The sequence below is a fragment of the Zeus faber genome (genome assembly GCF_960531495.2).
Source record: "Zeus faber genome assembly, chromosome: 6".
NCBI lineage: Eukaryota > Metazoa > Chordata > Actinopteri > Zeiformes > Zeidae > Zeus > Zeus faber.
Genome location: NC_137201.1, coordinates 31,724,978 through 31,737,002, shown reverse-complemented (window position 1 = coordinate 31,737,002; position 12,025 = coordinate 31,724,978). Strand labels below are relative to the sequence as shown.

At 43.0% G+C, this 12,025-nt stretch overlaps 1 protein-coding gene across 1 annotated transcript; it reads left to right on the top strand.

Moving 5' to 3' along the window:
• Positions 1-6,967: 6,967 nt before the first annotated feature.
• LOC307232055 (high affinity choline transporter 1-like) lies at positions 6,968-10,713 on the top strand (the record flags this gene model as incomplete). The annotated part of the gene is made up of 6 exons (XM_080002936.1): positions 6,968-7,052; positions 7,171-7,319; positions 8,726-8,872; positions 9,012-9,165; positions 9,869-10,086; positions 10,187-10,713. The coding sequence occupies 6 exons, from the start codon at positions 6,968-6,970 to the stop codon at positions 10,706-10,708; spliced, it is 1,275 nt and encodes a 424-aa protein (XP_079859062.1). The 3' UTR covers positions 10,709-10,713.
• Positions 10,714-12,025: the final 1,312 nt, after the last annotated feature.

The following is a 12,025-nucleotide window of genomic DNA, read 5'->3' as shown; positions in this document are numbered from 1 at the left end:
GATAAAACAGAGTTAATTAAGTCCAGAAAAACTGGAACAGCAACTGGTCACGTGTCATAGTTATGGCAGTAAATGAGGGAGGGAAGGAGAGGGATGCAACCAGGAGGGTGATGGGGGTGTGTTCAAAGCAGGTGCTGGTGGTGTGTGTGTGTGTGTGTGTGTGTGTGTGTGTGTGTGTGCGTGTGAAGTGTGAAGTGTTCAAGTTCAAGTTCAAGTTCAAGAGATTATTTGTCACATACATACACATACGGTCATACATTTATGCAGTGAAATGTCATGACACCCGGTGATTACGCACAATAAGCTCTATAAGCTCATAAAATACAAAAAATTCTCAAATGTGCGTAATCGACACGCGTGTGCGTGTGCGTGTGCGTGTAAAGTGTCCATCAGTGAGTGTACTGGACTTTCGCCAATTGGTTCTGGTGTATGAGGTCGGAATTATATCGTAGGGTCTCCAAGTAGTGGAAAAGGCCACAAAGTCACCCTTGACCCTTGAGCCGTACAGACATCCTACGACTGCAGGAAAGCCCTGAGTGCCCTGCCCTGCAGCTACAGAAGATCCCCCCAGCCCCCAGAGAAGCGGGAAGTCCAGGGCACAACACCCAGGCAAGGCCCAGAGGAGCATAAACCAGTCCCAGGAGCTCAAGGAGATACAACCTCGAGGCACTTGAGCACCCAAGAGGCACAACCATACAACCCTGCCCCACGTGCAGGCACAAGACACAGAACCTGGCCAGGTAGACACCAGGCATGGACCACAGGGCTGGAGTCAGGTCCCTCACCGACAGACCGACACCCTGCCCGAACCGCACACCTTGCAGGCAAGCTGGTGGAGCCCCCGTGCCCGCAAACTCCACGCACAAAGGCGGGGGTCCCACGCCCACCAACACCCCACACAAAGCCGTCCAACCCCGCCGCAAGCCCCGAGCGCACATCCACGTAGCCGAGTGTGCTCAGCGTAGGACACCTGGATGTCATGCCATGCTGGGCTGCTCTGCGCCCCCATCAGGCCCCAAATCAGCCCCCGGCCACCGCACATGCGGAGCACAGAGCAGAGGGCGGCAGACCGCCCCCCATCCACAGCCGGGCCCTCCAGCGAAGAGTGCCCTGTGCAACGAGAGCGCAAAATAACAGGTACACGGCAGCCAGACGACGCGGGTCCTCCGCCCTCCGAAGGAAACCACATAGGCAGCCTGCACCGAGCACACCTGGCTGGGCTCAGGTCCCCGCACAGGTCACAGTGATATGTCATATGTTGTGTTTTGTCAGTGGTAAATGTAGCCCATATTTCATTAAATTAATCAACCTTGTTTTTGGATATTGTCAATAGTTTATCCATTGAGCTGTATTCTATTAATAAATGCAACCATTGGGATGTTGTGAGGTTAAGGAATGGGAGATTAGGTATTGGTAAATCCTGACATTTTTTGTTCAGTGTCTTGCCATCCATGGCCCAGTTGTTGCTCTGGTTGTATCTATTTAATTATAAATTGAATATGGTTCGCTAAATAGTAGTATCTGAAGTTTGGGGTTGCTAGGCCTCCACAGTCTTTGTTTTTCTGTAGTGTTGCTCGTTAAATTCTCGGTTTCTTGTGTTTCCAATAGAGTGTATTGATTATCGAGTCTAGAGTATTAAACCAGTGTACCGTTGGTTGGACTGGGGTCATTGAAAATATATAATTTATTTTTGGTAGAATATTCATTTTCACTGCTGCTATCCTACCAATTAGTGAGATGGGTAGGTTGTTCCATCAAGTGAGGTTTTCTTCAATGGCTTTGAGCTATGGACTAAAGTTAAGGGTAAACAAATCTGACAGATTGGTGGAGATAAATACCAAGATATCTAATGTTGCCTGTTGTGATGGTTAAGGGAAGTTTCTGGGTTACTGCATTGCAGTCCTCCCCACTGAATGGTAAGAACATGGTTTTAGTCGAGTTTATTGAATAGTCTAAGATGGCTGAAATGTTAGCTATAAGATTGAACACTAATGGTAGGGATTATATTGGGTTACATAAATATAACAAAATATCTTCTGCATATAAACTGATTTTGTGAACAGAGTTTCCTGTGCCAATTATATTACTGTTTCGAAGGATGGCCGCCGTGAGGGGTTCAATAAAGGTGGGGAACAGTAAAGGGGAGAGCGGACATCCTTGTCTTGTGCCATGTTGTAGAGTCAAATGCTGTGAAGTGTAACCATTGGTTATGATCGAAGCAGATGGTGAGCTGTTCAGGATTCTGATCCATTGAATGAGTGACTCTCCTAAGCCAAATTTGTTGAGGGTGGAAAACAGATAAGTCCAATTAACTCTGTCAAATGCTTTTTCGGCATCTAAACAAGCAATAACAGTATTTAAGTTGTTCCTTTGAGATATGCTGATCAGAATGAATAAATGGCGCCAATTTCTGGATAAGTGTCTGTCCTTGACAAAGCCTGTTTGTCTGGTTGAATTATAAATTGAATTACTTTTTCAATTCTGTTGGTTAGTGTTTTACTAATGATCTATAAATCACAATTAATAAAGCTTATGGGTCTATAACTGGAGGTGAGGGTTGGATCCATATTGGGTTTGAGCAAAACCGAAATGAGAGCAGTACGGAGTGCGGAGTCATGGTGGAGGTTGACCTAATCTCTGTAAGCATTCTGATGAATAATGGAGATATAAGTGGCCAGAAGTGTTTATATAATTCCACTGGGTAGCCACCTGATCCAGGTGATTTATTGTTGGGCATAGAGAAGAGAGCTTTCCTGAGTTTTTCTAGAGTGAGCGGTTGATCTAATGTGGTGGCCTGCCCTATGGAAGGTTTAGGGAAGTTCATATCATCAAGGAATGAGTTATTGTTTGATTTATTATCTCAGTGCTTATTTATTATCTCAGCTTATCATAAAAGTTTGCAAAAATGTTATTGATGTCTTCCGGAGTGTGTGTTATCCTACCCTGTGTGTCTTTGATTACTGGGATAAGTGTAATTGTGAATAATCTATCGCGTTTCAATTGATTGGCAAGAATGTACTGGATTTGTCACTGAATTCAAAATAATTCACGCTTGTTCTTTGCATGAGGAGTTGTGTCTTTTGATTGATGGCATTATCAGGTTGAGATTTAACTGTCTGGATCTCATTTGGGATTTGTTCAGTGGATGAGTGGGCTTGTTGGAAGTGCAAGTCTTTTAATCGTTGTTCTAGTTTATCCTGGCATTCCTGACCTCTCTTTTTCTTGTGAGTGGAGAATAAAATAACACTACCTCTCAGAACTGCCTTTGCAGTTTCCCAGAGTAATGATGGTAATATTTCTGGAGAGGCATTCAGTTCAATGAAGGATGTCCGTTCTCAGGAAAATAAATGGTTAAAGTCTTCATCCGTCAGAAGTGAGGTGTTAAACCACAACCGTCAGAAGGGTTTGGTTTGGTTTCATTCATGAGGCTAAAATAAATCGGCCTGTGATCCGAGATTACAATAGGTTGGATTTTGGACAAGTTACTTGTCAAAAAAAAGTCAATTCTAGAGAAGCTTTTGTGGGATTATGTGTGTTCTCTTTTATGTGAATTGTGTGCACACTTATTGTTTTATAATGTCAGACGCCAGGACTTATAATTATCTCTGGTTTGTGAACAGTCTAAACTTGGATCGAGTACTGTGTAGTTGTCCCCTCCAAGTTTAATAATTGAATCAGAGTTTTCTAAGGGTTTTGAAAATATATTGTAAAAAAAAATTAATATTAGCTATGGTTAATTTGATTTTTCCGAAAACTCCGTTAATTATTATATTTTTCGCCCTCGCTCTGATATCGTGGTTTTATTCTGACACAGGACTTTTATTGATCAATAAAGAAAGACCTTTTTTTTTCCGAATTATATCATTCAGAAAATATCTGATTAACCCATTTAGCTTTGAGTTTGAGGTTCTCGGATGCAGTGAGCTAAGTTTCTTGCAGTGGACAGAAGCTGGTGATCATCCTGGTGAGGTGACTTTGGGATTTTGCTACATTTAGCTGGGGAACGTATGTATCTCACATTCCAACTAACAGACTTAATGGATGTCATTGAGGTTAGTTAGGGGGTGATGGATGTGGATTTGTAGTTTTGCCATGCAGCAGCATGGTGCATCCAAGGCAATAACTATACTACCGTGCCCATGTTTTCCCATATATGTCTGTGTTTTCCTCCTTTACGTTCCATTTTACTGTTCTGGTATAGCAGGAAGTTTATATGGCTACAAATTGACACAAAAAAACGGACATATATACAAAGATAAACATAGAACATTGCAGAGTCAGACATACTGTACATATAGTGAGAGAGGAAGGAGAGTGAGAGTGATGAGAAGTAGGGAGGGAGGGATTACAAAGGAATGATGAGAGTGAGCAATATTTAGAATCCTGACATAGATTCTAGAAAAAAAAAATACTTTGTCATCTATGTCAATCGCTATCGATGGAGTCGATCGCCGATCGCCGACGATTTAAACGTAAATCTGTCCAAGCTGTATTACAGGTTTCTGAGGTTCTGGGATTTGAGGTTCCAGAATTCGCGTTCTGTGATTATATGCGGGGACGTTTGGAGTGGACAGAGGGACGCTCTCCGACCATGTCAGACCAGACGTCAATGAAACTCATGGATTCTCTCTTTAATCACTCGCCTTTTGCGGGGATGAGACGGAGGAGGGCGAGTTGTAGTTCAAATTGGCGTTTGAGGAAGACCCGCTGCGTCAGTTCTGGGGGGCTTCATCCCTGCTGCGCGCTGCCAGCCGGAGACCGCCTTGGCCATGGAGCGAGCAGAGGAAGAAGCACCTGCACTCCTGCTTACAATTGGCTGTTCCTGTCACATGGTTGTTTCTCTGCTCTGTATGACTGGCTGTCCGTGTCACATGGTTGTTTCTCTGCTCTGTATGACTGGCTGTTCGTGTCACATGGTTGTTTCTCTGCTCTGTATGACTGGCTGTTCGTGTCACATGGTTGTTTCTCTGCTCTGTATGACTGGCTGTTCGTGTCACATGGTTGTTTCTCTGCTCTGTATGACTGGCTGTTCGTGTCACATGGTTGTTTCTCTGCTCTGTATGACTGGCTGTTCGTGTCACATGGTTGTTTCTCTGCTCTGTATGACTGGCTGTTCGTGTCACATGGTTGTTTCTCTGCTCTGTATGACTGGCTGTCCGTGTCACATGGTTGTTTCTCTGCTCTGTATGACTGGCTGTTCGTGTCACATGGTTGTTTCTCTGCTCCGTATGTTTGGCTGTTTGTGTCACATGTTTTGTACAGCACAAGTTGGTTTTCCGAGTTTCCTTTAAACACAGCTCCGGCTCAAGCTGTTTGTCTAGGTGTCGTCCTCACAAGTGGCTGAAGGGGAACGACTTCCGAGAAAGGGAAGCTTGGAGTTATCTAACGTTGGATGATGATGTCCCAAAGCAGCCCGCTCCTGAAACAAATTAAATTACAACAGTTTTTACACAAATTTCTGCTCCAAATGTAGATCAATATTGATCAAACTGGAACAGCAACATGTATGAAACATCCTGGTTCTAACAAGACCTCAACCATGTCTGTGTGTACTGCCGTACTAATCTTGCCTGTGGGCTGAACCCCTAATACGACTACTACTACTACTACTACTTCTACTACTACTACTACTACTACTACTACTAATAATAATAATAATAATAATAATAATAATAGGGAATCAGCACAAAAACAATAGGGTTTGAGCCCTCCAGGCTTGAATCTCTAACAACGGGTCAAAAACCAAAACAAATTGAAAGGTCACCGGAGAGTTCCATGTGGTCATTTCAAAAAACGCTGTAACAACCACAATACTTCAATACTCCATTCAATTTTGATAAACACACGACAGGGGATTAACACTCACAGAACCGAATCTGATCAGAAACTATTTATTTTTTGAATGATGGTTTCAAAACATACCATCAATTTGCACAACGAGTGAATAGAATATTACTGATTGTGCTTTTAAAACTTATTTTTAACACCGGTGTATATTCCAGTTTTAATTGATTTGATTTTGGAAATATATTGAAGTTGTGATATTACATTTTCACTAAATCATGCCTCTGTCTGCAGCCTCATGGGTCGGGGGAGCTTTTATTCTGAGCAGTGCTGAGGCTGTTTATTCTCCTAATCTCGGCCTCATCTGGGCCACAACACCTGTGGCTTATTTCTTCAACTTTGTCTTGGGTAAGAGGCTAATTTAAACTGTGGCTGTTGACATTATGCCATCCAACATAAATGTACTGTTGTTTCTCAATGAAGACAAACTAAATTATTTAACTTGATTAGTCTAGGAAAGTGAGACAGAGGTGATATTTTCAATACTCAGAAGATGATGACAGTCTGTAGAAGTCCTAGTCATGGACAAAGGATGCCTATCAGCCAGGGAATTCTTTATTTTTTAAATTGTATATACTTTATTCATCTCTCCAGGGGAAATGGGTTCTTTGCATTTGACCCATCCTAGTTTGTTACGTATCTAGGAGCAGTGAGCTGCCACGAAGCGGTGCCCAGAGAGAAATACACTATATAGCAATATGCAAAATAAGAAATAATGCAAGCTTGAATTCGAGGAAAACTGGGCGAGACCCGTAGAAACCACATGTGTCCTAGCAGATATTTTACAGTGAACAATTTATTTTATCTACATTGCAGAAATGTCTGAGATTCTTTATAGTGATGTGGGCGATATTTGAATTCCCCACGAGTGACTGTGCCCCTGAGTACAGTTACGTGCGGGGCTTTATGTGACAATAAATATGTCTACATTAAATACATACAAAAAACTGTTATTATTGGTTTTGTTTGGAGAAATGGGGAACAGGGACCCATAGCGGATAATGCTGTGGTGAGGGGAAGTCATATTTGAAGTAATATTTACAGTAGGCAACATGAATTAACACACCTTGGTTTTTTTGTCTGTTGTTCAGCTGGCTTGTTTTTTGCCAAACCCATGAGATCAATGCGCTACATCACCATGCTGGATCCATTTCAGCATCGCTATGGCAACTCCTTCACTGCAGCGATATTGATTCCCGCCCTGATAAGTGATATTTTGACACTGTCCACCGTCCTTGCTGCTCTGGGTTTGTGATCATTTACACTTTTGTTGCAGCATTGGCATCGCTCCGCATTTGTCACATTTATGTTCTCTGTATCTTCCAGGTGGGACCGTCACGGTCATTCTAGGGATATCCTACTCCGTCTCCGTCATCGTCTCAGCATTTGTGGCCGTCATCTACACGCTGCTGGGGGGGCTGTATGCCGTTGCTTACACTGACATATTCCAGCTTATCATTACTTTCTTCGGCATGGTAAGAAACAAAACAAGCAGCGAGGGACTGAAATCAGTGAAATTACAGGAAAATGGGCGGAGGGACGAGAGGAGTGAGAGTTGTAATCTGAGAAAAGGAGGGAAAACACCAGGACCAACCTATATACAACACCTATGATTTGTCATTATATGTTATGAATGTTTCCCACATAGCATCCACTGCAGCCTGGTCATCCTGGAAGGCGGGGTTCCTCCATCCGTGACCCCATCTCAAGGTTCCCCCCCCAAGGGGTTTAGTTTTCCCTTGACCGGATGAGGTTAAGACCAGGGGATACTGATTCCTGTTCTTGTTGACTGTTGTGTAACTCTTACCTTTTAGGTTATCTTTGTTTGTGAACCATTTACAAGAGGATACCTGCGGGAAATGCGCTCGTCACTATTTAATGCCTTCTCCCTTTTCATTTTAAGCCTGCTATGTTTAGATTTAGGAAGCTGCATATACATGAAGTGTCTTTAAAATAGCTGTCTATGTTTGCTTCTAAACCAAACCTTATCATTGTTATAACTCACCGTGTGGTCCGTGGAAATAGAGCTGCAGCCATTGACGTTGGGTGTCGTGTTGGGCAATAATGACGTATTTACGGAAGTTACGTTATTCATGGGCGCCAGTTAACGATGGAGGGAGACAGGTCCCGATCTAAACCTGATCTAAAGTCTCCTACAGCCTTCTCCCCTCTCCTCCCATGATAAGCACAGTGCTGCGACTCTGCTGCGTGTACAAGCAGACACTTTCACTTTTGTTGCATCCGACTAAGTATTGACAACACACTTAGTACTCTACAAATTCATCTTTTTTTTTCATTTGATGAACGTCAGAAGTGTTTTTCTTTTATTTCTCAAACTAAATAAAATAAAACAAAAAAGAGGGTGGGGGCGGTGGGCAAGGAATGAAATTGGCGTACGCCTGAACACCGTGTTACACCGGTGATGTCGATAACCGCGGCAACCCTAACTCGCAGATTTTGTACCTTATGACTTACGCAAATCTCGCAAAGTAAGGAGGAATACACCGCCGCATCCACCACGGGGTCTCAACACGCAGAACAGAATGTCTTCATTTACGAAAAGACTTAAGAGATCAAATATAAATTGAACAGCCCCGCCGACTTCCACCAGGTCAGACGGTACAGACACGCACACACACACACACACACACACACACACACACACACACACGTAGTTTGTCCCTCTAACCACTACAGCGCCATTGACTCTACACCATGCACCACACAAATTGACGTTCAAAAACACAACCTTCACATTTATAAGGAACTGTGTGATTAAGGGCTATAGAAATAAACTTGACTTGACTCAGAAGTTGGCATTCGCCACGCGTCCTGCTTTATTTAATAATAAACTGGTTTTATGCTCCGTTTTCTGTTTCAGTGGACCTGCATTCCTTTTTTGATGCTCAGCCCTGCAGCCATGGACATTGCAGACACAGCCTTTCACAACGTGTCAAATAATGACCCGTGGATCGGAGAAATAAAGCTGGAGGATGCAGGAAAATGGGCAGATCAGACACTTTTATTGGTCAGATTTTAACCGTGTATTACTAGATATGCCTGTGTAAACCCTGCAAAACTGAAGTCCAAAGCAGTTTGTGACCGACGATGTGTGTGTGTGTGTGTGTGTGTGTGTGTGTGTGTGTGTGTGTGTGTGTCAAGTATAGGCTGTAGGAAGCCTAGCGTACCAGGTTCTACACCAGCGGGTTCTCTCAGCGGCCTCGGCTACGCAGGCTCAGGTCTCCTGCTTTGCAGCTTCTGTCATAGTGCTTTCAATGGGAATCCCTCCAATCCTCATTGGTGCAGTGGCTGCTTCAACAGGTACGCATAAGTGTGTGAATGCACTGGTGCACAAATACACACGAACTCTGCATGGGTTGTGGATCAAACACAGGTAATGCAGTTTGTTTTTTCCGAATCCGTTTCCATCTGTCCTCTCGTGATTTCTCAAGGAATCAGCTCTGAAAAAAATAAAAAAGAATAACAAAAAGCAAAAAAAAACTTGGGACCGTGAAGTGTTTATGCCTTTTTCCCGCCTGGTTTTGTGCTCTGGCCTTTGACACTAGCTGTTTCCGAATGACAGTCTTTGTGAAGTTGTTTTTGATTCATCCAGATTTTGGAGGCAGTACCTTTGTGGGATTTATCTGCTGTCCTCTTAAGTGTCCGTCTCGCCCTCTGTGACAAGATTCAATTTGTACATATTTGGCATATATGTCCTGACTTTTGAGATCGTTCTCATGACACCTTAAGTAATTCTGCTGTTCAATGCACCTACAGTTTGTTTTGGATTTTGTTTAGTGTGCTTATATTGCTTTGAAAAACTCACATACTGAAGAATTGCTAGACCTCCTGGCAACAGTTGACACATACTGTCCAATCCACTTAACGACTCACAATTTGCACTGTAGTTTTAGTTGTGATTTAGTTATTTAAAGGTTTCCTGCAAAGACTGCAGACATTAGCAATTTCATTATTTTCCATTTATATCTGCTTCTCATATCACCCCCCCCCCCCCCCTTTTCAGACTGGAACCAGACAGAATATGGCTTGCCCCCTCCTTATGAACGTGGGGAAGCAGGAAGGATCCTGCCGCTGGCCCTGCAGTACCTCACACCCCTCTGGGTGTCGGCGCTGGGTATCAGCGCCATAGCTGCAGCAGCCATGTCCTCGGTGGACTCAATGCTGCTTTCCTCTGCATCTATGTTCACCAACAACTTGTACAAGACCTTGCGTGGGACAAAGGTGTGAATGTGTGTGTTTTTGGTTAATCCCTGAGCATAAATTCTCTTTTCTTATCCATTCTGAACCCATGTTGTTCTCTCCGACATCTATTTCTCTGAAGGCCTCGGAGGGAGAGTTGCAGTGGGTGATCCGTATAAGCATAATGGTGGCAGGAGCGGTGGGTACGGGCCTGGCCTTCATTAACGAGAGTATATTTCTCCTGTTGGTGATGAGCGGAGATCTTCTCTATTGCATCATTATGCCACAGCTCGTCTGTGTGGTTCACTGCCCCTGGGCTAATATCTACGGAGCTATCACCGGCTACCTAGTAGGATTCGTCCTGCGCATCCTGAGCGGGGAGCCATCATTTGGGATCCCTTGTGTGATCTTGTACCCTGGCTGGAGGGAGGAGGACGGAGTCATCCAGCAGTACTTTCCCTACAGGACTCTAACTACGGTGTCCTCTCTGCTGTGCATCCTCACGGTGTCTCGCCTAGCCGAGCTGATCTTCTCTCACCGTCTCCTGCCTCAGTCCTGGGATGTGCTGATGGTGTTTCGGGAGAAGGGACAAGCAGAGGAGGGAGACGGAAGCGTTCCCTCTGAGAAAAAGAGCCAAAGAAATGTTCAAAGTACACACTTGTAGTGTTATCTTAAGGCTGTCATACAAAATATATACAGTACAAGCCACTCCTTGTAGGTTGTCTCATTCCTTTCTATCGTTTGACACCGTGCAAAAAAAAAACCCCACTACAGGACTCCACCTCAGAAAATCAAATTTATATTTTGTACCATTACGGTCTTGTTGCAAAACTTGTGTCGTTTTAACATACGTTTTGTAGCTTGCAGAATTCACAGCTTGCCAATCAAACAGAAATTTACTGCGGAAACAATTTAGCTCGGAAGTGGGGACTAGCTCGGAATGGCCCATTTACGAGGGAGAATGCAGAACTACTCTCTGCTTTGAGATTACGGACACGAGGGCACGTTCAGGTAAACTATGAATATTCATGAGTTGCGGTTCTGAAGGTGTCCTCATTGGTCGACTCCAAATAAGTCCTCATTGTTCTAGTTGCTTGTGTCAAAATGTTTTGGCGGTGGTGCTGGACCCAAAATTCAAAATTTGAAGGTAGCTAGCAAGCGAAGGAGGTAACTAATCATAACAACCAATGCAAGAAATGAAACAAACCAAACAAGTATACAAGGCTAATTATGCTTTTTAAATCCATCAATAGACCAACAAGGATGCCAGCGCCTCATTCAAATGATCCCTTATTTCATGTAGCACTTCGTAATGAATACTTTATACTCTATACATCCAAGTGTTGAAGTACAACAGATATTTTGTGCTTTTTAACCACTGCAATGAGGTTCATGTTTGTATGTGAAGGCATATGATGGTTACATATGATACTTCTATGGTATCATATCATACAGTCATGAAGGTGCCTTGAGGTTTTTACGTTGAGTTTTGTTTCTCGACAAAAAAAAAAAGAAAAAAAAAAAGTTTAATTAACCAATGAATCGACTTAAGCCCTTGTAACCTACTAGTATATACAATGGATGTAAGCCTTGCTTGACACACACACCTACCCCAAGCTATTAAGCACGACCCAAATATCCAGTTTAAATCAGATATAACTTAAACAATTACCTCAACGTACATCCTCCCAAACCTTCCTGATCCCCATACCTCTTAAAAGTTATTTAATTATACATCTTCTTGAATTTATATTTGGACTTTGAGTTCTATATCAAACCATTGCACAAATTCATTTACACATACTCCAAATCCTTTTCCAAATCCAGAAGAAGAAGAAGAAGAAGACAATCTTTGTTTTGTTCAAATTTAATGATAATTTGTTCATGTTTTAATTTACTCATTTCCGTTGTGATCACCTCCAAAAGCTGCTGTAGATTCTCCCCAGAATAAAAGATATTAGTGTCGTCCACTAATAAAACT